The following is a 26,856-nucleotide window of genomic DNA, read 5'->3' on the forward strand; positions in this document are numbered from 1 at the left end:
TTCTTCAGTAGAAATTGCCCTGCCAAGTGTGTCTGGATCCTTCGCGGAGGAAACAGCAAAGGAGCCCAAAAAGATCTTTTTCAATCACATCAGAAGCTGGCCATCCATGAGATTCTAAACTCACAAAATCTGCTTTAGACACGCATGTATCAAACCAAGATTGAAACCCATAAGAAGTCAGAAGTGCCCAGTTCTCCCATCCTTTGCATTCCTTGGGATGTCAAGACCAGGTCTAACTCCTTTTAAGTTTCTCCTCAGTCCTGGGCTGGGCTGCAGGAAGCTACTGGCGGTTCCCCAATGTGGATAATAAGATCTGTCTCTTCCCGGGCTGATGCGGATGGGGATAAGCTCAGTTCCCGAGAGAGTCTCAGAAGTAGGCACAGAATCATCTCGCCGGTCTAAATTTCTGTCCCTGGACTGGGGAGAGTGGAGGACTGGGGCACGAGAGGCTCTCCTCTCCTCCTCCCCCACCTCCCAAAATTGGCAGCCAGTCCGTGGCTCCTGGTCTGGGGTCTGGAGGGTGGGGAATGTGGGTGTGGGGGCCGGCTGGAGAAGCTCTCGCTAGCGCTGCCTGTGGCTAGACCCGCCTCCCGTCCCCTCTCGGGCGCACACACACGTCCACCCAGACACACTCAGCGCGCTCCCTCGCGCTCTCCCTCGCCCGCCCGCCGCTGCTAGCTCTCTCCCTCCAGCTCTCCCCGGTCTCCTTCTCCTTTTTTTTTTTTTTTTTTTGGTACCATAGAGTTGCTCTGAAAACAGAAGATAGAGGGAGTCTCGGAGCTCGCCATCTCCAGCGATCTCTACATTGGGAAAAAACATGGAGTCAGCTCCAGCAGCCCCCGACCCCGCCGCCAGCGAGCCGGGCAGCAGCGGCGCGGACGCGGCCGCCGGCTCCAGGGAGACCCCGCTGAACCAGGATTCCGCCCGCAAGAGCGAGCCGCCCGCCCCGGTGCGCAGACAGAGCTATTCCAGCACCAGCAGAGGTAGGAGGCTGCGAGAGGGGTGAGGAGGGGGCGGCGGGAGCCGGGGCGCGGAGCGGGGGGCGTCCCGGAGCGGGCGCCCGGGGCGCGGGGTCCGGAGCTGCGCGCGAGCCTGCAGCGGCGCCCCGAGCCCTGAGCACCCCTCTCCCCTCCCCCCTGGGCCCCCCAGAAATGTTGCAAACTTTTGCAACCCATTCTCGGTTTGCGGGAGGAGAGGGGGGCGGGGAAGGCGGCAGGAGGCTTGACAGCCGGCGGGCTCACCCCCTGGCTTTGATTTTTCTGCAAACAGAGGAGGAAAGCCGCGCTGCCGAAATTAAATACGCTCCCCCAAAATACGGAGAACCGGAGAGTGGGGGCCCGGGAAAGAAACTTTTAAAGCGGCAGTGTCCTTTTAAGAAGGAAAAAGAAAATCTGTTTATGGCTACCTTCCTCCCCTTTTACCTTTTCTCCTCTTGACAGTTTGGGCCCAGGCTGCCCGAGGCGGGCTGGGTTTTTGACCCCCCCCCCCCATAGAGCTGAGGGAGGACGGGTGGAATGAGCGACCAGGGAAACCCCTGGGTGGAGAGGGGGCGTCCCGGATCTGGGGGCGACGTGAGCACCTTCTCTGGAGCAAGGCGGTGGGCTAGGAATTTGGCAGAAGGGCTGGAGGGAGCAGGCTGCGGGCGCGAGAGGTGCTCGCCAAGTTGTCTGGCGGGCGCAGCGAAGGGAGATGCGCAAGTTTGCAGACTGGGGGTTCGAAGCCCGGCGCCAGGGCTGGCGGGGGGCGTGTGCGCGCCAGCGCGCGGAGGGCGGCGGTCCTGTGGGGAGCTCCACGCGCATTCGGAGTGAGCGTCTGCAAAGGCAAACAAGCAGTAAAAGAAAGCTCGAAAGGCACCCAAACTTATTTCTGCCCTGGGAATCCTTCCCTCGGTGAAATTCCAAGCGTTTCTGCAAGAAGCTGGGAATGGTCCGTGCAAGTTGAATGCTGGTTGGATAGTGCGAGCGATGTTCCCCCCGCCCCTCCCCGGGCGATTTTTACACTTCATTTGGAGGGTGTGGGTGTAGGTGGTGTGGGGGGCTCCATTGTCCCCTCCTTGCTTTTTCCTACTTATTGTGGAGTGCTCGGGAAAGCTCACTCTCTCCCTCTTAAAGGTGTCGGGACATGATGTGGGGTTTTTCTTGGGGTTGGAAGAATTATTTATTTGAATGCGCCTGGAGTTTGCAAAGAACCGGAGGAAGCTATTGCTTTAATTACTGTTGTAAATAATGTATAAATCACGCCTGTCACTCCAGAGGAAGCAGGCTCGCGCGAGCAGCCTAGGGCCGGGGGGAGAGGATCTCCAGTCCCGGCCTGAGCACGGCCCTGCGCGCCCTCTCCTCTTGCCACTTGGCTTCCAGCGGCCTTTGGGGAGGGCTGGGAAGAGGCGAGTGGGGGCCCTGGGAGCCGCTCCCTTACTCTCGGTGTTATAGTTGGAGGTAGGAATATGGCTGATCATGTGCTGGCTGTTTTACAGTATCTGTCCCCCCCCCTCCCCAACCTTGGCCACACCCCCTGTCCGGGCGCTTTTCCATTCACGGAATTCGAGTACAGTAAAAGCCATCAGGATGACACACGCGAAAAACATTTAATTAAAGGCGATTTCCGAAGAGTGAATGCACCGAACCGCGGTTTGAGCGGGAGGGTGGGCGCAAACCAGGGTTCGAGCGGGAGGGGTGGGCGCAGCGAAGGCCTCGAGTGAAGGGAGAGGGATCAAGGCTGGGGGCCTGGACCTAAGGCCAGCTCGGTGAGTTTGTGTGTGGCAAGCTTTTGGCTGCAAAGAGTATATTTAGACCCTGAGACGGTGGATTTGGAATGCGAGCGGGTTATGTAACAGGGTTAATCAGAAACACTGGAGAAAATCCCCTTCATGTGTTTCTGAGGCTTTCTTTCTTTTCTTTTTTTTTTTTTTTTTGGAAGGGGAGCTATATTATTTAGGGGGCCACACTAATTTATGGTTTGAGCTGCCACTCCCCTCTGTCTTAACCCCCCTCCCCCATACCTCCCCCCAAGTTTGTTATTAGCATCTTCAGGTGTCATTCTTGCCAGAAGGTGTTCTTGCAAAGAGATCAGGGTGGCAGGCTGCAGAACCAACTAGCAAATCCGTAACTTGCTGTTCAAGCAAATTATATAACGCTGGGGCATTCAGTACCACCAGCCCCCTAGGCTCAGCAAAAAGGGGAGAGGGACAAGGAAGAGGTGCAGCTGACCTGCTGACCTGCTGACCCGCTGACCCTTGTCCCTTGTCCCTACTCTTCTGTGAAGCAAACCCTTGTCCATTCCTCAGGAGATTTCATGAGGGGAGGGAGAGGGGTAAGGCCCAAACACTCAACTCACATCCTGCACGCAGGCACTAGGTTATATAACAGTCTGAATGGAAAAAGGAAGGTCAGAGATGGAGACATCCTTTAGCTAACACAGCAGTAGTAATAGCTTCCAGAAATTATGTGCATTTGCAGACTCTAACCTCAGATGTAGCATCTGCTCCTCAGGGGTACCGATCTTTGTGTGTGAGCTAGGGCGAAAAAAGAGTGAATGTGTAAGTGTGCCTGGTAGTTGAGAGTGATTTAAAAACGGGAAATGTTTGGGTTTTCAGATGATGTAATGGAGTTGGCAGAATATGCAAGTCGGCTCCCAGAGTGTAAGCAGCAAGAAAATTGGAGCTGGCATCCAGTATTAATGTCGCATAAATTACAATATCGGAAAGAAATTAACCTACACACTAGGTGATTATGCCTTTATAGTACTTAAAACATAAAGGCACACAACTCAGAGGAAAAGCAAACATCACCACCTTATAATTAGCATTTTCAACCTCAAGGATGGTTGAGTGGAGTTCTTGGCATTGGGTGAAGTGGGAAGCTTTCCGATTTGGGAGATGCCTTCCTGAGAGGTTGCAGGGTTAGCATCCAGCCAGCAGTGTTTGAAGGCCACATAGATTGTGGTCTGGATTCTCATGACATTGAGGTGACCTCATGAGACATTACCTAGGTAGCTGCTAAATTCCAAACTCCTGGGAATCCAAGTGTGAATTGGCTGTGTATGGTATGTACCTGAGCTTCCAAAATCCTATGTGTGACTTTATAATCTGAAGTTCCACCTCTCTCTTCCCTAAAAACTGGGCAGGGAATGTTAGCAGTTTTCATGAAAACTGCCCTGTTTTCTAGGTGGTATTAATGTTGGCTGGTGTCATGTAGTCCCATCTTTACAAAATGAAAGGGAAAAAAGAACTGCAAGAAGCAACATGGGAAGTAAGAATGAAGCTGAAAAAACCACAGCGAATCTTTAATTTAACAAGGCTTTCAGGGACTTCAGGGAGCCATGAGCATTGTGACATAACTGTTGTTAAAAACCCTTTTCCAGAATCTCCTTATTATATGCATGCCAGAAGCTTACATATTTTACTTCACTGGAGTTATCCTCACAGCGGGTGGGTGCCACACAGTTGGTTTGGAACACTAGTGCTGAAGGTTGGATGCTTTTAGGGCAGGCCAACCTAAGGGACAGATCGAAACCAAAAGATGGGATTAACACTGAAAAGCTCAGTTGGGTTGAGATCGAATCCCCTGGAAGCTCAGTTTAAATTGATTTAAAATCAGTTAACAAGGCCTGTAGCCCTGAGGAATTCTAGAACCACACAAGTCTTTGACTTTGAAAGTGTTTTGCCTCCACTCACCCCTTCAGCCTTAGCTGATTCACTTTCTGGTAGGTGCTCTTGCCTGGCAATTGAGACCCCTCTCTAGAGATTGATTCTCAGGTCAACTTACATGGACCCAGCTCTCCACAGTGGACAAATGATGCCGCATAGTTTAAAAGAGATGCTGGCTGGGATAAAATCCTTTGCCAGAGGGATGGAATAATTATTTTTTAAACCAAGAGACTTTAATTTTCCAGTAAATTGCTCATAAAAACAGTTATAATTACACCCTCTAAAAATGTAATCGAATAATTTTAGAAAATGCATTTGATGATATTTATGATAGCCTTTTCTGTTGCTTCCCCCTTTCTTAAAAATAATTGAATTATTAATCCAGAAGTCAAATCCGCAGCGGCTATAAACATTTATAGCAGACTCTTTTTATGTTAGTCACCTGCTGGAATTTCCCAAAGCCTCCTGGCATGATGAGGAGCCCTTGGCTTTAGAAAATGTCTCTATTTCTGGTACTGAAATATGGAGCCTGTGTGGAAACCCCTAACCATTGGACCCATAAGCTCGAGTTTTCCAGGCAGCAGAGGTGCCGGTTCCCTACTAGACTCCTAAGTGAGATGCAGGGAGGTCCCAGAATTTTCACAGCAATAGTTGTGTCTCTGGTTGAAAATATTCTGAGGGGTTTTGGTGTCAACTGCATCCCTTTGGGAAGCAAGCCTACCAGAGCTGACCTTTGGAACAACCTGAGACAAGCCCATGGGCCTCCTTGAGCCACACACTTGTCACTTCTGAGTTAAGATGCACGCTTGTCTTCCATTTTGGGGAGACAGTTCTCCAATTTTTGCCTTTAGGGAGGTGTGGTGTGATGTCGGGAGGACAGACCGAGTTGGGTGTCACGGGGAATTCTGTGGTATGTTTTCTACAGCATCCGCGCTTTTCCTGAGTGTACTCTTTCTGTCCCCTCCACCCTCCAAGTCTACTTGATGAGCTGTGCTTCTTAGCCTAAATATGTACTTTGGTGTCTGGAGAAGCAAAATGCGTAACTATATTTCAGGTGTCTGGGGAGAGTCGTAATGTGACTGCCCGAAATGCCAAAACTTTTTTATAGAAAATGCAGCTCTCCTCATATGACATTTCCTGTGGCTCACCCTCTTTACCCTCTTTGTCTTCTACGAGCCAACGTGAAGGGACCGTGAGGTAGACATCATGCACTGCCTCAAGGAGATCCCTGACCTGTTCACTCCAGATTAGTGATGAGTTTTCCAGAGCAAGAGGGGGCTGCTGCGAAGGCCTTGTGTCTAGCCCCTAACCTAGAATCTGGAATGCCCTTGTGAATATGAAGACTGTCTTCCTGGCTAGGAATCTAGGATCGATCTCTATCTATCTATCTATCTATCATCTATCTATCTATCTATCTATCTGTCATTTAAAAAAATTTTTTTTCTTCTACACGATGGGAAGTGTTAGTTTGGAAATGAGCTGTTAAATTTTTCACCCATCTTATTAAGCTTTATGTTAAGAAAAATAAAATTCAATCATTTTGAATTCATGCCTCAAAAAAAGTCCTCAGATAATCAGTGTTTGAGTGTTGATTAATATATGGGCACCAAGATATTACTGATGGTTTTTTTTTTTTTTTTTTTACAAACATATTAACCAGAAATGTTTTGGTCTTTTTCTTATTGAATATAGTTTTTAAATATGCAGATCCCATTTTCTACCCTAAAAAAGAACATTGAGGATGTAACTGAATTTTTCTTTGAGGTTTGAGGATATTACGGTGCCACAGGGCCACTGTTCAGAGGATGAATTTTCATTGTACGTTATAGAAACTGTAAGTAGGGATGAAATGTGAGATTGGACTATATCTGTCCTGACTCCATATTGGAAATTGTATTTTTTTTTAATCTTTGATAGCAGCATGTTTTGTTATTTGTCTCTCTTATTCTCCAGGTTGCAAGAAGCAAAATAGAAATTCAGTTCAATTATTTGGTTCTGATTAATTGAGGTTTTTATTTTATGGGAAAATTTCAACCCAAGTCTGGAGCCATGATTTTTTCTCTAGAGTTGTAGAGGATGTAAAATCATTCTCAGATATTCAGGGAGGCTATTGTAGTCACAAATAAGTTATGCACTTGTAGCATAGTAGCATTTTGTAACTACTCCGCTATATGATAGTAGATAGAAATGCCAACTAATTTTGCCTCTTGCTCAGATATGTTCAAGGCGTGTCTTTGGTAAAGAGTTCATAAATCTGGAAAGATAGGAAACTCCAGGGTTAGAAGGAAGACTTTCAAGAATATCAATAAAGAGCACTTAGATTCCCCCCAAAGGAACTCTTTTTCCAAGCTGAGGCCTTAGTTCCCTGCACCAGTAGGGAAAGCATCCCTGGGACCATACCAGCAGAGGCGGGCTTTCCCAGGGCCATCCCACTCGAACTTCATGAGGAAGTTCCTAAGTCCAGACCATCTATAGTAATAAAAGAGTAATATGCTAATTAGACCGGGAAACCTTCCGGAGACTTTCCAGACATCCTTCCCGATAAAGCCATGGTGACGGGGCTGAGGCAGAGGTGGTTAGGGGCAATCAGGCTGGCAGGGGAGAGCAGTTAGGGGGATTAGGCCAGTAGGGGAGGGCATTTCGGAGCTATCAGGCAGGCAGGTAGAGGCAGTTAGGGGTGATCAGGCAGGCAGGCAGGCAGAGAGGTTAGGGACAATCAGGCAGGTAAGCAGGTGAGTGGTTAGGAGCCAGTGGTCTCAGATTGCGAGAGGGATGTCTGACTGCTGGTTTAGGCCCGATCCCTGTGCGGGATCGGGCCTAAACCAGCAGTTGAACATCCCCCCAGGGGTCCCCAATTGGAGAGGGTGCAGGCTGGGCTGAGGGAACCCCCCATGCACGAATTTTGTGCACCGGGCCATTAGTAATAGATGAAACTCCTTGGGGTACAAGGAAGGGTGTCACTTAGTCTGGGACCCAACTTAATGCTAGTCTGCAGTTACCTTTTGATACTTGGATGTCATAGTGTTGGGCATTCAGCTTGTGGGGGGAGTCTTGCTGTGCTTTTGTGACATCCCAATTATTTATTTACTTTTTGCTTTTGTAGTAAAAGCACCCAGGAGATTTTCTAAAGACATCCTTAGAAGCAGGGAGCAGGGCATGATGAAGAATACGCGTGCCAGAGTCATGGGTTAGGCCAGTGGTGGGCAAACTCATTAGTCAACAGAGCCAAATATCAACAGTACAACGATTGAAATTTCTTTTGAGAGCCAAATTTTTTAAACTCAAACTTCTTCTAACGCCACTTCTTCAAAATAGACTCGCCCAGGCCGTGGTATTTTGTGGAAGAGCCACACTCAACGGGCCAAAGAGCCGCATGTGGCTCGTGAGCCGCAGTTTGCCGACCACGGGGTTAGGCAGGCTCACTTGGTGCTCTGGTTTTTACATGCTAATGTTAACAGGAATTATAGGTAACAATTCCCTTGTGCTGATGGAGGAGTTTTTCCACCCCCCAACAGATGTTTATGGCCTTAACTGACACGTCATTATTACAAATTGTCTTATCACATTATGTGCTGTGGCACATTGACAATGCGTGGCGCTGTGGTTTCCTGGTGATTATCTTGTCCACAGAGCCGAGGCCCTGGCGGCCAGCTGGGGAGCCCTTTGCAGTGTCCCCTGACAGCTGAGAGTGCAGGTGTCCCACATCCTGGAAAGGACTGAAGGACTCCAGGCCGTCCTGGGTAGTGGCTGTCCTGGTGCTGTGTTCTCTGACGCACAGTCAGCCTTACATCACCTCTAATAGTGGGATTGGGCATTTGAGGTTTGCTTATGAACTATATGAAAGTTTTTTTGAAATTATTAGGAAGTTCCTAGGTCCAGACCATAATAGATGAAACTCTTTGGGGTACAAGGAAAGGTGCCACTTAGTCTGGGACCCTCAAGCCTGTGAAAGAGGCAGCACGCTGTTAAAAATACCTGGCTTACTTAGGGGGAGAATTTGGCTGAATACCGATGAAGTTTATGAAATATGAATGCAGCGAAGTTGCTGTACGTTAAGTGGTAGGCGTGTGTGGAAGGAGTAAGAAGAAATAAAATTGTGTATAAACGACACTCCGAAACTTGATGGAATTGTATACGTGATAAGAATGGTGACATTTGGATATGTGCTTAATGGGAGAAAATAAACTGGCTTAAAATCTATGTCAAACTAGATGTGGGAATAAAAACTACAGGATCTGAAATCATTTGACTTATTTTATAAGCAGAGAATGCCACCAAGGATAAATAGGCAGGTTATGAAGAATAGAGGGGAAACAGAATTGGGGGGGGGGGGCGGGGAGATAAATGAGGGACCGACACTTAAATTTATAATGAGCTATGGTAATCACTGTTTTAAATAATCCAGAACATTAACTGTACTGCTAGGTAGAGAATTAGTTATAACTAAACAAAAGGCATAAATGTGAATTTTAGGTTGTGTTGGGAGAAATCCTTTTGATCCCCAAAGTATAACTGCATGTACTGAGAAGCAAAGCTGCACACAATGTAATTTTTTCTGTCTTACCCTGATTAATTGACAGCCACTGTATGCCTCTTTCCTGAAGGTGACTTTACAATCTCCAGACACAGACTTTTCTCTCAGAAGTGGAGTGAAGGAAGGAGAACCACAAGCTAAAGTGTGTTTCGCTGGGTGAAGTATTTTGGGGAAAAGATAAGCATGGTGAAATAGGGGAATGGAGCAGTGCATACAGAAATTAAGAATGCCTGTCTGGGGCTGGGGAGGGGGGCGCTGTGAATGAAGGAAGGGGATCTTTAGAGGGAAGAGCCTTCTATGCAAAAAGAAAATGAAATTAAAATTGACTCTGAAATGGCTGGGAATGTGCCTTTCTAATTTTAAATTATCTTTAACAAGGGCAATGGAAAGAGGGAAAGTTGGCACTTTGAGAAGTTATGATGAACTTGTCGAGAATGCCAATTGACAAAGGCAGGTAAGGGAATACTTGGGAAAACAGAACCAGAGATCTGAAGGGCACGGTGATCTGCTTCCTAGTGTGTGAAAGAAATCAGCATGTTTATTGACTCTTCCAAATAGTTTTAAAGAAACCTGAAGAAATGGACAAAGACAGAGAAAAGACAGTCAGATGTGAGTCTGCCCTCCAGAAGCAAAGAGGCTTCCATCATCCCATACGATCGATGCCAGTCATGGGGAAGGAGCCACTGTATAGAAGTTAATGGATTTTCAACATACAGATCACAGAAGACACAAGATATATTTAGCAAGTCTAAAAACTCTTCAATAAACTGCCTTGCTTTTCGTTTTCACTGTACAGTTATAAACCCAGCGCATGGTAAGAAGGCCACAGTAACCATATAGCATGTAGTCCTAGGAACATTTGTGTGATGAGGACATGATGTCTGAAAGGACAGGGCAACAGGGAGGGTGAACTGCTCATAACTCTCAATTGTCCAGGTAATGAAGCGTTGGGAAAGCAGAGGCAAATGAAATACTCTGATAATAAAAAAATGATTCTTCTTTTGGTGACCATGTTAGTTGACGGATGATGACAAGTGAGAAATTGCCAGAGGTGTGTGTTACCATTTCTGGCGCTCACGAACCACTTCTGATGAACACAGTTATGCAGAGAGTGGACAGTTTCTATAGACCGGGCTGTCAGCCCAGAAGATGTAAACCTTCACTGTGTAAAGGATGAAGGTTGAACATCAGGGAGGTTCTGCAACTTCCTTGAGGCCCCACAGGTGAATCAGGGAGGAAGCTGATGCTACTCTGAAAGGGCTCTTGAAATTTCTAATCTTGAGCTTGGGGGTGTAAGTTAGATTTGTAGTGCTTGCTCTATCTATATGATAATAGATAATAGACAGAGATAGATACAGAAATATGGTGCTGCCACTTCTCATGTTTCATTAGAATAAAGCCTATCAGAGCCAGAAGGGGTCTATGAATCATCTGGCCTAGCCTCTTGTTTAAACCAGAGATCTAATTGTGTGAGCCCCCCGTTCCTAGTATGCAGCGAGGCTGTGCCTGCAACACTAGTCTTCTGCTTCCTTACCTAATAATTAGTTCCTTCCACTTTTGTGCTGTGCCAAGATGCTCGGAAGTTCCAATAAGCTACAACATCAAGTTCCTGTCTCCCAGGAAAACCCCCCAAGGATACTAAGACGAATATGAGTTAATCCTGCATTAGGTAGTGGATATGTATGAAAGTAAGCACAAGGTGTTTTGGCTGTTCATCAATAGTGGAACATTGTCAGTAATTGTTAGTTTTTAAAATCCCGCTGGTCATTTTTATTTTTAATTAAAAATTAGCCAGTGAGCTTGTGGCTGTGTCAGTAAAGCCATTCTAAAGCATAAAAATAGTGCCTGCGCCTCATGGTCTGGCTTAGTGGAGAGTAAAGGACAGGATGTGGAGCTGAGCATCTTGTATTCAGTGCTTGTGGGAGCTAGACGCAGCTGGGAGGGGGGAGGGAGGAGGGCGGTTGGGGAGGATGTATCTCAGCAGCAGTCCTGCAAGGCAGCCAGTTTAAGGCTGTGCCTTTTATGGGATGTCAAGAGCAAGTCTGCATATGGAATACTACATAGCCAGTGAAAATCCTATTGTACTAGAAAAATATTTCTGAACAGGGGGAACAGTTTATTATCTATTGCTTAGTGAAAAGTCACAGCTCCCATAGCGTTGTGCACAGAATGGTATCCTCCTTGTGAAAACTATAGTGTGTGTATGTGTATATGCGTGTGTATGTGTAGATGTACTTATATGTGTATATGTGTGCATGTAGACACACACACACATACTAACATATGGACCCACATATACCTAAATGATAAAGTTATAAAGTGGTTGTCTCTGGATGATGGGATCATCTATAAGTTTCTTTTTCTTTGTGCTCTTCTGTATTACATTGTTTCCTGCAGTATGCATGTATTATTTTTGTAACTAGAAAAAAATAAATTTTTATTTCAAAATAACATTGTTTGTGTGCTTTGAAACGGGATACCTCGAAGGAACTGATTTTGAAGTTATCATTTTGCGCAGAATTTTTCGACGTTTTAGGATGGACCAAGCTTACTGGCCTGAAGAGTATTACCTCTGACGATCACACTCAGCCAGGGAGACAGTGTCATTCAGCTGGAATGTGAAAAGAAGTGCCCCCAAATTGGAATTTCTTGCCCCTCTAGGGCATTGTCTTTGGGTGTTTATACTGTGACCTACAATAAGGAAACATATTGCATTGTGAGCCATTGCGCGCGCGCGCGCGCGCGCGCACGCACACACACACACACACACACACACACTTGAAATAGTTTTCATAGAAAATATTTAAGCTTTACTTGTGATACACTATAATTTTTGCTGCATTATTTAAAGACAAAATATAAGTCACAGCCACCAAGCTTATGTTTTATGATCTGTTTTGGGGCTGCTCCTGCAGCTGGAAAAACCCTGTCATGGGCATGAGGTAGAAGCCACCTTTCTGCGGGTCATGGCCCTGTGGTGGGAGCGGGGGGTGAGGGAGGGTTTCCACAACAGCTGATGTTGAACCCTAGGTGTTCCACATTATGATTTCAGGGAGGAGGTGGGGCAGGGAAAACAATGTAAATACTTACTTGTAATCATACGTTATCTCTATGCCACTTTTAGCACAGGCTCATTCATACACTACATTACATATAGGCATGATTCTGCCTAGACTGGCTTAGAAAGTAAATTCTGGGAACCCCTTTGCTTAGAGTTAATGTCACTGTGTAAAAGCAAGAGATGGCATTCTTTCATTCAAAAAATATTTGTTCAGCACCTTCTATGTGCCAGGCACTGTGCTAGGCTCTGGGGATAAAGCAGCAAACAGGAGAGGTCAGAGCCCTGCCTTCCTGGATCTTACATTCTAGTATTGTTTCTCAGTGTAGCCTACTGTCTGGGATACGTCTGATGGTTATCTTCTAAGTGTATCTTGGCATGGCCTTTTTCACCCCTATTCCTTCTGTGTGACTTAACTCTTTCTTCCTTCCCTCCCCTATCCAGGCTCCCTTGTTTGTTATGTCCCAATTTCTCTTTGCTTATTTAAATCCTACAATTATTTTAGCTCCAGATAGGATGCATCCTCTTCCTTCTGCAGTTCCAATGACCCTGTCTTTTACAGTAGTCAGTCTGTGGGCCTTGCTCTTTCAATCAACATGTAACCTCTTCTTTTGCCAGGTTCTTTTGCCCTGTCTACAGTGTTCTTTCCTGGGTAGGAGTCTAGTCACCCCCAGGAGACCAGCACCAGGAATTACTCTCTTACTCCTGCACAGTGCCTTGCAGAAAGTAGGTGCTCATTAGCTGTGCAGATAATCTCTCCCACACTGCCCTGCAGGGCTGTTTGCTTCCTCAGTAGATTCAGCTCTGTACTTCCAAACTCTGCAAGCACAGCCTCTACTTGCTTATTCTTCTAACTGGGCCTTGAGTTGGACCCCGTCTGCCCTTGTTCATCCCCCTTCTGTTTGCCTTGGATCCATCATGCCTCCTCTCAGTGGCAGGTTCAGTCCTGTTCCAGGCTTGAGCACTCAGACCAAAGCTGAATGTGTTGGGAGACAGCATACATGGTTGTTACAAGCCTGCCATGAGTGAGACAGACCTAGGCCAGAGGCCCAGGTGTGCTTTGTGTGAGCTGTGTGACCGTATGTAAGTTCATTAACCACTCAGTCTATTTCTTTCAACACCTGGAAATTGGGGATGATGGTGGTGCTAACTTTCCCAAGATGGATGAAAGAATCCCTGGATTCTGCATGTTGCTGCCCCTGGCAGGATGCTTGGCACACATCAAGTGTGGCTCCAGTGACGGTGTTGATGATGGAGCACGTGGTGGTGATGATGGAGCACGTCGTGGTGGTGATGGAGTACATGGTGGTGATGATGGAACACGTGGTGGTGATGATGGAGCACGTGGTGGTGGTGAAGATGGAGCACGTGGTGGTGATGATGGATGGAGCACGTGGTGGTGGTGATGGATGGAGCACGTGGTGGTGGTGATGGATGGAGCACGTGGTGGTGGTGATGGAGCACATGGTGGTGATGATGGAACACGTGGTGGTGATGATGGATGGAGCACGTGGTGGTGGTGATGGAGCACATAGTGGTGATGGATGGAGCACGTGGTGGTGGTGATGGAGCACATGGTGGTGATGGATGGAGCACATGGTGGTGGTGATGGATGGAGCACGTGGTAGTGGTGATGGATGGAGCACGTGGTGGTGGTGATAAAACATGTGGTGTTGATGGAGCATATCCTCAGGTCTTCAGCTCTCTTTGCGTGGAGCATTCTTCTTTGGTTTCTACTGGTTGCTCTGTGAAATAAGCAGGAGTTCAAGCACTTCAGAGTCCTAAATCCTTTCCTTTTATCACCAGTTTCCTTTCCTGGACTGCATCCTGCTGTAGTCCCTCAGCTCAGCTGCCACGGGATGGATCCTGCCAAGTGAGGACAGATCGCTTGAGTTCAAACCCATCAGCCACTTGTTGACTTCCCTGAGGTTACACCCCAGCCCTTGAGCTGAGATAGAGGAGAGCCCATGTCTGGCTGCCACCTTCCATCCTGACCCCACTATTCCTGTGGTACCCACTGGCTGCCCCCTTTAGCCGCTGCGGCCGGGGGAGCTCCCTCCACCGTGCTCCTATGTTCTCTCATACCTCATTTTGCAGCAGCCCATCGTTCCTTGCCCTCCCTACCCTTGTACTCACTTTCTCCTTGCTGCCAAAAAAAATTATGTTGAAGAAGCTTGTCTGCAAGGGTTCCATTCAACTTGTTCTACATTAATGCTCCACTATGGTGACCCACTGCTGAGCCTTTCACTTGTAATGTAATCTAATAATTTACATGCACTTTGCAAGTAATACTCTCAGAATCTCACAACCTGCTTGAAATTGCTCTGCTGTTACAGAATCTGAGCTGATGAGAGAGCAGCATGAGAAACAGTAGTTATTGGTACACAATGGTATTGGGTAAACCCAGGAAAATAATGCTAGCACAAGGTAAGGGTGTGCTGATGGATTATAATATCCTTTCTTAGAGAACTTGCTAAGGGTCTTTTATTGATTTTAGCTTATAATTAGCCTAGGATAGGTCAAAATATAGTAGGGGTGGAAGCATAGCAAGCTAGAAGAAGTGAACCAAGAGTTGAATACTGTCTTTGTGGGCTGCTGGGAAATGCTTTAGTTTTGATATACTACATGACTTTTATAGAACTAATTGGCACTGTGATTGGGTTGTTTTATTTCTGCACTCAAACATGTTGGAAGCTGATTCTAATATGCAGTAGTAATGAAAATAGAGTAACGCTGTAATAATAGTGCCATTGTAAAGTGAATTACACCATTAAGCATCTATTTTGTCTAATTTGTATTGTGATAGTGTGGGTGATACACACACACACGCACACACGCACACACACAGACTTAGAGTGGCTGGTCTTTAAGAAACAGACTCTTGCTGAGAAGCCCCACTCTTGTAATACTGAATAGTCAGTCAATGAAAATAAGCCTTTGTTCCATGAAAAAGTGAATTTGTATATCTTTAAATATAAATGTGTATACACATATGCTTATACATACACACATACATGTAGTTATACATATACACATAGGTACATAGGCATATTCTGCCAGTCAGGTAGATCAAGGAGAAGATATAATGCTGTGCCATAAAAATGCTTGCCTTGTGGTGCCTTTTAATAGTTTGGTGAGTCTGCAGGGGACAGCTATCAGTTATGACAGGCTAAGGCAAAAATAACATCAAGGCTAAGGTTGAAAAACAAGGCTTTTGTGTATTTGTTTCAACCTTTTCATCCTCATTACCATGTCTGAGAACTTCTAGTAATTGATATTTCTTAAGTTTGGGAAGAAGGATTAAAGGCCAAGGAACTTCTTTTACAATAGAAAGATAGAGGCTTTTTTTTATTTTTTAAGCCAGAGGTCATAAGCTAACCGTAGGGGCAGAAACAGAATCTGAGAAGGCAGCAACAAATGGGGCCACTCCCCCAGTGAGATCTATAAATTCAGAATTCTGAGAGAGTATTGCATTTTGTCTTGGTTCCAGTGACTTTATCCCTTCACCCCCCCTGGAAGGCTTGACATCAGGGCATCATTTAGCAGTAATTGTCCCCGAGTTTCCAACCATTATGGTGGTATCTCCAGGGAGATCCTGAAGGCTTACCTGGTTCACCTCCAATCTGGATTGCTGCCTTCAAGACTCCATGTTTTCCTGCAGAGCCATCCAAAAGGGATTTTACTGGGAGCCTTCATCTCTTACTTGCTCTTATGCCAGGATTGTGCCTCTGTAGCATTGTCAACACCACCACTTGGTAATCCAGAACCATAGAAAGACCTTGATTAAGGAGTTGAGATTTTATGTAGTTTAGAATATATTTATCATTCATATATATAATGCTTGCTCTGATGACCAGACTATTTAAATAAATTTGCTTCACACACCACTATGCACTCCCCTTATCTCAGTGCAACAAGGTTGATTTATTTTTATTTTTTAAAAATATTTTTATTTATTTCAGAGAGAAAGGGAGAGGGAGAGAGATAGAAACATCAATGATGAGAGGGACTCATTGATTGGCTGCCTCCTGCATGCCCCCTACTGGGGATCGAGCCCTCAACCCAGGCATGTGCCCTTGACTGGAATCGAACCTGGGACCCTTCAGTCCACAAGCTGATGTTCTATCCACTGAGCCAAACTAGCTAGGGCAACAAGGTTGATTTTAAACTCCATAAACATTTGAGGGGAGAGTACACAGCATCAATCAATGTCTGGCATCTGGATTAAGACTATATTTAGTGGAGAAATTTTATTGCAAACCTCAATGAAAAATATCAATATTGTATTGTGTCTAATAAAATGTTTTAATGAAAATTGCCATGGTGTTTGATAACATCCCTTTATTAATTGGTCTTTCCCATTATTTTTTTAGTAGCAAACGCACTCTGATTTTATCGCTCATTAGTTATAGTCCTTATTGAATTCACATTTTGCTGCTTCAGCTGTCTTTATCTTCTCACTGGTCTCAGTTCTTTCAGGGCAGTGTTGTAGATTGTCTTGAGTCTTCTATCCCATATCTCTGTCTCTTATTTGAGCATTCAGTGAATGCCCTTGGGATGCTAATGATGGTGCAGTTTAGAATCAATATATGAAAGACCAGCCAGCTGAGGGGAAAATGGGATGAGGCATAAAAATCTAATATTCATTGAAAGTTTCAGATGTTTAAAGGTGATGCTATACATTGCCTCCTTTCATTGATCCATCAAATATTTATTGAGCACTTACTATGCGCCAGGTTCCTTGTTGTTCAGTGGGGGTGCAAAGTTGAATTAAGGGAATTGATAGGCAGGACAGACAAAGTAACTTGTAATTTCAAAATATGTGAAGGGTGCTGGAATAGAGACACTTACAAAATATATAGCACACAAAAGAGGAAGAAAACCCTTCATAAGGAGTCAGGGAAACTTCACTGGAGTGGATACCTTTGCCTAGTTTTTGGAAAAATGGAGAGAAATTTTCCTAGAGGGCAAAAAAGCAGGAGGATATTCCTGGCCAGTTTACACAAGGTGAAAGTTCATGGCACATTCAGGTAGTGTGATTGAGGTGTGTAGCTTAGCATAAGTATGGAGTACATTGGTGAGAATTAGGAGATGTGGTTGGACAAAGTAGGCAGGGGTCAGGCTAAGCATTTTGAACTTATTCCTATGGAAAATTTTTGACCAAGTGAAAAATATTGATTTTCTTTTTGTAGGATATCTATATATATATAAAAGCCTAATATGCAAATTGTCCCCTCAGGAGTTCAACCAGAAGACTGGGAGTTCGATTGCGTGCTATGATGTGCACTGACGACCAGGGGGCGGCACAGAATGAAGGAAGGCCCCAGCTGGCAGCTGGCAGCAGGAAGGCCCCTATCGGCCCTGAATGCCAGTCAGGCCTAGGGACCCTACCAGTGTATGAATTTTGTGCACCGGGCCTCTAGTTTAAGTATAAGTATGTTGAAGTTGGGATAGAGCAGTGGTCGGCAAACTCATTAGTCAACAGAGCCAAATATCAACAGTACAACAATTGAAATTTCTTTTGAGAGCCAAATTTTTTAAACTTAAACTTCTTCTGATTCCACTTCTTCAAAATAAGACTCGCCCAGGCCATGGTATTTTGTGAAAGAGCCACACTCAAGGGGCCAAAGAGCCGCATGTGGCTCACGAGCTGCAGTTTGCCGACCATGGGGATAGAGAATTGACAGTGTAGCTAAGGAGCCAAATCAGTAGATCTGTGTGATAATTCTGGAGAGACATACTGCAGGCTGGGGCTTGAATGGGTGAAGAGGTGGACTCTGGGGTAGAATTTCACAGAAGATGGAATTGGAAGGGCATGATGGAGGCAATGACAGAAATCTATCCTAGAGGTGGGTTGATTTACTACCTGGAATGTCTTGGCATGGAATGAGAAGAGGGAGAAAGCATGGGTTCCATTTTGGGTGGGGATTTGGAGGTGCCAGGGCAGTGTTTGATAGACCATTGGAAATGTGGGTCTGGCAGCAATCATGTTAGTGTGTTACTTGTGGAATTAGAGGGAAAAATATTTTAACAAGAGTCTGGAGCTCAGGAGGGACAGCTGGGCTGGAGACATGATGGAGTAGCATTTTTGACAGACAATTGGAAGGTGAAAATTTTTTGTTCTTTTTTTGTTAATCCTCACTCAAAGAAATTTTTCCATTGATTTTTAGGGAGAGTGGGAGAGGGAAAGACAGAGAGAAACATTGATGTGAGAGAAACATTGATTAGTTGCATCTTGTATGCCCTGACCATGGGCCAGGGAGGAGCCTGCAACCAAGGTACAAGTCCTTGACCAGGAATCGAACCCAGGACCCTTCACTCCGCAGGCCAGTGCTCTATCCACTAAGCCAAACCGGCTAGGGCAGAAGGTGAAATTTTTATACCAGGTCAAGTTCATGGATTTTGAAGTGATATCAGGAAAAAAGCAGCCTAGAGTCCAAGTAGGTATAGTTGAGAAAGTAAAGGGGATGGATTATAGTGAAGGAGAAAAGTATCTCAGAAAACTGGCTTTAGACCTGGACATACTACATTTACTAAAGACATAGAAAACAAAGAATGTGTTAAATCCAGAGTGAGGTTCTAATACACTTTGCTGCTTCTGGTTCCATTGAGTTGTATCTGCTTTGATGGTGGTCTCCTTCACAACATGTCTAATTGATGATTGAGGAGTTGCTGCCTTTTTTTTAAACTTTCTACACAGCCCAGCATTGATCTATCCTGTCTCTAAGGGGAATCTGCCTCCCAATTGGCAGAACCTCAAGGCTGGGAGAAATGGAATGAATGGTGGCTATAAGAGGTCTCCACCTTGCCCTGGGAGAAAGGCTTTGTAGGAGGGAAAGATGAAAGGGGGTCTTGAGAAAGGGTGTCAGGTCTTCAAAGGATGGGTCTAGCCATGGGAAACTAAATGGAAGTTTGTTTTTGTTTTTGTTTTTAGTTAACTCGGAGGAGAAAAAATGTACAAGTGTTTCCTGGCAGATGGGGAATGATGTTGATTATGATTATAGTGGGATTGCCAGTCTGTGCTCCTGGCACTTAACTGTTTTGGGGGGCTTCGCATCTGCAGTAGCCTCTGGAGGTCATGGGAGGAAGTTGATAATGTTGTAGCTCACAGAGGGACTGTGTAAAACCTGTTGACTTAATTCCTATACTGACAGGCTGAACTTATCTTTAACTCCAGCGAGTGTGACAAGAGGGGTCTTTGCCCATTGGAAGGGCCATGCCTTTGCCTTCTGAGGCGGCAGCCAAGCTCCTTATTGTTTTCAATGAGCTCTGACTAAATACTTTCCCTGTAGATCTTCCACTAATACGTCATATGAATTATGTGTGTTATCTCTGTGCTGTGAAAGTAGAGACCTTCCCCCACAGTGTGTAAGTACATAAAGACGAAAGCCTGTTTTTTATGGTCTGGGGGAAACCAGGCAGATATCGGGGGGCTCTTTTGTGTGTGTTTGATCTGACAGTGGAGAGGCCTTGGGATGCCAGTGTCTTCTGAAGCCTGAAAGCTGAGCTCCGGCTGGAGTTTTCTTCAAAGAGGTTTATATTTTATCCCTTGGCACTTCTGAGAGGGAAGGAAGGTTGGAGTGGGTGATTTTATGATGATTCTTTTCTTGCTGCTGTTTTCTTCTCCGTCTTTTTAACTCTGCAGAAAGCCCTTCCAGTTCTATGGTCAGACCCCATTCGGGACTTCGGTGGCCAAACAGTCCCCTTTTGTTAAGCAAGCGTCCTATTTTTGTTTCTTTTGAAAGGTGCCCTTCAGGACAGCGGAGCCTTTCTTTGGGCTGTTTAGAATCGAGCCCTAGAGAAACCAAAACAGAAATCATTCTCAACCCAGGCCAAGTGCCTCCTTTGCTTAGCGAGGCAAAGCTAACCCCACACAAGATGAAATCTAACCAGCTGGTTACCTGAGAACCACCTTGGGGAGTTCTCCAGCTTGACTTCTCTTGCTTTGGCCACCGTCCCAAGAGCCAGTGAAAGCTGAGGGTCACGGGCTTTCTGTGCAGAGATGCAGGAAGCAGCGTAGATTTGGTTATGTTTTAAAGGGCCCCGTGTCAGCTTGCAAAACTGTAAGGATCCTGAATGGAACTGTGGTCACAGAAGATATTTATGACTATCAACCTAGTTGTCTTAAAGTGGAGCAATTTTTCTTTATTGATCAAGCTTTCAATAAGTTCACTTTATTCAATTTATGAATTCAAATATTTTTATTGATTTCAGAGAGGAAGGGAGAGGAAGAGATAGAAACATCAATGATGAATCATTGATTGGCTGCCTCCTACACGCCCCCCACTGGGGATCGAGCCCACAACCCAGGCATGTGCCCTTGACCGGAATCGAACCTGGGACCTTTCAGTCCACAGGCCGACACTCTATCCACTGAGCCAAACTGGCTAGGGCAAATTCATATATTTTTTAAGATAAATGTATCTGTGGATTTAGCCCACCTCACATACTTCTATTATTCCTGGTTCTGCCATAGACACAAATTAGGTAAACTAAGTCATTTGAGAAAATTAGAGCATATGTGGGATTTGATCATTTAGAGGTTGTACAGTTTGAGGTTATTTTATTTTCTTCTGTTATACTAGACTAGAGGCCGGGTGCATGAAATTCGTGCAGGGGGGGGGTCCCCTCAGCCCAGCCTGCACCCTCTCCAATCCGGGACCCCTTGGGGGATGTCCGACTGCTGGTTTAGGCCCCATCTGGCAGTCAGACATCCCTCTCACAATCCGGGACCACTGGATTCTAACTGCTCACCTGCCTGCCTGCCTGATTGCCCCAACTGCCCCCCCTTCCGGCCTGGTCGCCCCCAACTGCCCTGTCCCGCCGGCCTGGTCACCCCTAACTGCCCCCCCGCAGCCTGGTCGCCCCTTACTGCCCCTCTGCCGGTCTGGTCGCCCCTCATTGCCCCCCCTGCTGGCCTGGTCATCCCCAGCTTCCCCCCCTGATGGCCTGGTCACCCCATGCAGCCTGCTGTTCAGTCATTTGGTCAGCCCTCACTAACCCCCCTGCTGGCCTGGTCTCCCCATGCAGTCCGCTGCTCAGTTGTTTGGTCATCCCTCACTAACCCCCCTGCCATCCTGGTTGCCCCACACATCCTGTTCCGTCGTCCATTTGGTTGTTTCGATTGCGACGGTCGCTTAGGCTTTTATCTATATAGATATGAGGTTAACCTCTGTGATTTGAAACAGAATATTTGTTCCTTACCCAAAACTCAGGTGGTTTAGGGTTCAGACAGGCCCCAATGGAAATGGGCTAACTGCAGCTTGGGAGCTTTTGTTCCTTCTTTAGGAATCACCTGGGTCACTCAGGGCAAGAGTGTTGGTCCTTGTTAGAGAAAGAAAGGCTGGCTAGACCAGTTTGATCCCTAGGGGCAGTTCAGAGCCTTTGGGAGTGTGAGGTCATCCCTATATTTAAATCCTGAGCTTCCACACATACTGGTCAGCGAAGCTCTGCCCTTCCTCGTTAACTGCCTATTTCCCCCTGTGCTTTGAGGAGGAGACAGCTGGGGAACAGCCAGCATCCAGGGAGCATCCATCCAACTGGCCCCTGTGTATACAGACAACTCAAAGTGAAGCAGTTTGGAAATAGGCATCATTTTGAGGCTACAGTCATACATTTTAGAAAGTTAAGGACTGGTTCTGTGACAGGGAAGTTGAGCTAAATATGCAGTTCTATTTAAATTTTTACTTTTTGCCAAGGCAAAAGCATTGAGAGATAGGCTATAAATGTGCAAGTAAGTCACTGCAAGAATAGCCCCTTGCAAAATGCAGATTGAGGAAGGCTAAATATTTTCTCACATATTTTAATGCACACGAATAACTAACCCCTGATTGAGTTCCTGAAAAAGCGACATTGTATAACCAGTTAACCTTGTTCACTGTAATGAATTGTGCCGAGGTCTACATAACTAGGGAGTAAGTATTTGGTTGTCTGTGCTTGGGCTGCAATAATAAAATACCATTGACTAGTCCTGGAAGCTGAGAAGTCCAGACCAAGTGTTATTGGGGAAATTGAGGTATCCTTTATCCCACCAAGTGCTGGGGGTAGAATCTTTACGATATCTCAAGAAAAAGAACTTTCTGAGACTCACATGTGAGAGTGAGGATTTTTATTTTTTGTGGAATTACATCCTGCTGTTCCAAAGTCCTGTTTCTCTTAGTCTAGTTATGAAAGAAGTGTAGAGCTAGAAGGAAAGCCAGTGTCCAGAGTTTCTGTTCCATATCACAGCCTAGTCCAACTCAGTATCAGGCTAATTTCAGTCCATTATGTGGGGCCCACATGGCCATGGGCCACGTGGGCGAATCCTGTGGCAGCCAAGAGAGCACACAAGCACATGAGAGTGAACTCCTCTGTTGGGGGGTTAAATATTCCAAATTTCTCGCCCCTACAGTGGCCACACTTATTCTGGCCAATGATCTGTTCCCAGGTGTGACTGACAGAAAGCACCTTCACTAGTCCCTCAAACTTTACTAAGCATGGGTATATCTTCTCTTTGCCCAGTCTGCTGGGGTGTATAAAGTTTTAGCTTCCTGATGAAGCTGTCTAAATGACATCCCTATAACATTTGACCTTTCCTGTTACTAATAACTAGGTTAATTAAATAGTATCACAAGGTCCTGGCAGATTTAGTTCTTGATGAGGACTCTCCTCCTGGCTTGCAGATGGCCACTGTTTTCCTGTACCCTCACATATTGGAGAGAGTAAATTCTGGTGTTTCTTCTTATAGGAGCACTAATCCCATGATGGGGACCACACCCTCATGACCTCATCTAAATCAAATTACCTCCCAAGGACCTCACTTCCTAAGACCTTTACATTGGGGATCAGGACTTCCACATATAAATTTTAGGGAGACACATAAGTTCATGCCATTGGTCGATGCGTAAAACTTAATAATTTTCAAGGTGCTCAATTTTTCTCCAAAAAGTTGATTAAAATTCTTAACTTTCTCATCTGTTTTTTAAAAGGACTCTTGGCTTTCTATGGATGTTTTATCTTAGGCATGGCTGTGTAGCATCATATTCTAGCACTGTTTGAGAGCTACCATAGTAGTAAAGCCCATGGTAATTAAGGCTCTAGTATAATTGTTTTAAATTAGTGAGTGTGACTTTTTTTTTTGTAATTCAACAAGTTCCTTCATATTCTGCATAATTGGATCACATTTTAATTTTGTATCAACTAAAGATCTATTTTACATTTCTATTAGAAAGATGAGCCCCTGTGGCTAGTCTGAATTAGGATGTTTGCTATTGGTTGTACTGAAGCAGCAAGACTTTTAGAGTTAATTCAGCTTCTACAAAACTCATCTTTGAATCTTTAGCATAAGGAAAGAATCTTCAGTCTAAAGGTAATACACAGCCATAGATTTTGTGCAAAAACAAATATTACGAAGACAAGAAGACACATGCTTGTTAAATATACAAGCACTAATGTGAGCAAAGAGTGATTAAATCATGGGTTATCCAGGATGGTATATCTCCCGAAACACATTGATCTGTGACTCAGGCATATCTGCTTGTCAGGTGGTTAATGCCCTAGAACCGTGGTCGGCAAACTGCGGCTCACGAGCCACATGCGGCTCTTTGGCCCCTTGAGTGTGGCTCTTCCACAAAATACCGCGGCCTGGGCGAGTCTATTTTGAAGAAGTGGCATTAGAAGAAGTTTAAGTTTAAAAAATTTGGCTCTCAAAAGAAATTTCAATCGTTGTACTGTTGATATTTGGCTCTGTTGACTAATGAGTTTGCCGACCACTGCCCTAGAAGTTTGCATGAAGCAAAATAATGAAGATAAACTGAAGAGTGTAGTGGACAAGTAATCAAAAGGCCTGGGTTCTGATCCCAGCTCAACCATTATTTATGTAAGTGGCTTTGAGCAATTGGTTTTCATCATCCTCCCTCCTGAAGGCCTCTCTTTCTCCAGGTGAGCTCCAGGTATAGCTCAGGGATGCACTGAGCTACAGGTTAATGCCAGGTCTGACATTCTATGACCTCATGACTAAGACCCAACATTTTTAAGGATCCAGCAAAGAATACACTTTTTAAAGTTTTTTCTATCTTTTTAAAAGTTGAGGCATAATTTACATATATAAAATTGGCCCTTTTTGCCCTGGCCCATGTAGCTCACTTGGGCATCGTACCATGTACCAAGAGGTCTGCCAGTTCAATTCCTGGTCAGGGCACATGCCTGGGTTGCGGACTCTATCCCCAGTAGGGGGCATAACAGGAGGCAGCCGATCAATGATTCTCTCTCATAGATGTTTCACTCTTTCCCTGTCCCTTTTCTGTCTAAAAAAAAATCACTAAAACCATATTTTTTAAAAAATCACCCTTTTAAAGTGAATAATTCAATGATTTTTAGTAAATTAATTGAGTTGTATAACTACCACCACAATATAGTTGTGGAACATTTCCGTCACCTAAGAAAGATCCCTCCTTTTTATTTACTATTACTACCGCTTCTCTACTATTACTATTACTTTTTGTCTCTATAGATTTGCCTTTTCTGGATATTTCATTTAAATGGAATCATACAATATGTGGTCTTTTGTGTCTGGCTTTTTTGATTTAATGTAATGTTTTGGGGTTCATCTATGTTGTAGCAAGTATCAGTATTCAGTCCTTTTTATTGCTGAATAATATTCCATTGTATGGATATGCCACATTTTGTTTAGCCATTCATGCGTTTCTGGGCTCTCCCCCCCGCCCCACCCCGCTTTTCTATCCTGTGGAGCACTTATGCTCATTGTAGACTGCTCCATAAGGGGAAATAACAGGTCTTTCTCAGAAAAATGCAACGTCTTTAGTCTTTATCTCAGGCTGGAGTTTTGTGTTTAAGCCACTTACAACATTCCCAGTCATTGGACTGAGCTGGCTGGGATTGAAAAATGGGATTAAACACTCTCAGTTAATGTGAAAGCACTAGCTGTAGATCCTTTTCTGTGAAATATAATTAATATAAATTAGAGGTCTCCCGACTAGGGAACTTGACTGAAGATCTTCCCCAATGACGGCCTGCTTGTGGTTTTACACATTGGGTGATGAAATACTGGGAAGTAAGACTTAAGGACACTGGCTATTACTCTGACTTAGTAATGTCACTTTCAGCATTTTCCTCTGGAGGTCATCAGAATTATCATGAACAGCAACAATTCCAGAGAGAGAAATATTCGCAGAGAAATTCCTGCTTTGCTTTTCATCTATGAATTACAAAGATCACTAAATATAATTTTGAAGAAAAGGTAAATAGGCCCTAACTGTTTTGTCTCAGTGGATAGAGCGTCGGCCTGCAGACTGGAAGGTCCTGGGTTCGATTCCGGTCAAGGGCATGTACCTTGGTTGTGGGCACATCCCCAGTAGGAGGTGTGCAGAAGGCAGCTGATTGATGTTTCTCTCTCATCAATGTTTCTAACTCTCTATTCCTCTCTGTAAAAAATCAATAAAATATATTTTTTTAAAAAGGTAAATAGGTTGAGAAGAGGATTGAGTTAAGTGTTCAGGCTATTAATGTTTTTTAAAGGGATATCAGAGGCTACACAACTCTAGTGATTTCAATATTCGGTGTTCTTCTTGTGTTGTGCGTGATGATGGGTTGTGCATTTCCTTTGGTAATCTCCAAACAACTAATGGAGAATAACAACTCAGTGGTCTCGATGCTCCTCAGATGATCCTCCAGTTTAAGCTTAGCTCTGGAAATGTGGTTAATCTGCAGTGTGTTTCCATTTTTAGCTGCTCCCAGGTCCATTCAATTACCTAGAATCCATCCTTGGCTCCTCTGTAAGGTGAAGAACAAAGGCTATTCCATTTGCCTTTCTTATCTTCATGTGGTAGATGTGTTTTGTAGCCATGTTCTATTCTAAATTTCAGAAAGATTGGACCTACACGTAGTGTGTGTGTGCAGGGATGTATGTATGTGGGTATATATACACACATATATTAATACACACACACATTTTCCAAATGTATAATAGGACTAGGACTGTGAAAGCCAGCAGCTTGTCTTGGTTTTATTTAGCATGCTAATTATAAACAATGTCAGTAATATCTTTTGGAATTTAGACATTAGACTGTTTACTATTCCCAGTGGTGGAAGTGATGTTTAGAGCATAACACCCTGCCTCTTGGGTCCTGGGAAAACTTCGCCGTGGTTGATCCATATGGTAGGCTCTTGTAGAGAAAGATAAACTGGGACATTCTTTAGTAAACCTCAGCCCCTCCCTGTGCTGAGTCTGAGGTGTGGTGGGTGTGGGCAGAGAGGCTGTGGGGGGCTGTGTGCTTCCAATGCTTCCTAAGGATGAGCAAGCTGCATCCAGACATGGTCAACTCTCCCCTTCTCTCCCTCAGCTGGAAGAGGGAGAATTTCCTTCTCTATGTCAGGAAGGAACCCTTTAGGAAGAAAGTGTCCTCTTTGCTGGGTGGTGAGTGGGGAGGGAAGGCCGGGGCCTGTGTTACAGTGTGATCACAGTTGATCATGGCTGGATGATTCATGTATAAGTCTCTAAGTTGTGAGATCCTGGAGGGTAGGGATGCAGTGGATTGACCATTGTGTTTTTCTGGGATACCAGCACAGTGCTTTTCATACAACGGGCACACAACTTTGTTTGGTAAATAAGTAGTCGACGAA

General features: G+C 45.0%; 1 protein-coding gene across 2 annotated transcripts in view; it reads left to right on the forward strand.

Annotated features, from left to right (window-relative positions):
- The first annotated feature begins 608 nt into the window (after window positions 1–608).
- Window positions 609–26,856, forward strand: part of RORA (RAR related orphan receptor A) — a 714,961-nt gene continuing 688,713 nt past the window's right edge. The window contains exon 1 of one of the 2 annotated variants that reach the window (XM_080669992.1): window positions 609–983. In XM_080669992.1, the coding sequence (XP_080526118.1) occupies window positions 818–983 (166 nt within the window). In that variant the 5' untranslated portion in view covers window positions 609–817. The remainder of the gene's footprint in view (window positions 984–26,856) is intronic. The other variant, XM_080669991.1, reaches the window with a different exon arrangement.

Source organism: Plecotus auritus, assembly GCF_963455305.1.
Source record: "Plecotus auritus genome assembly, chromosome: 1".
Lineage (NCBI taxonomy): Eukaryota > Metazoa > Chordata > Mammalia > Chiroptera > Vespertilionidae > Plecotus > Plecotus auritus.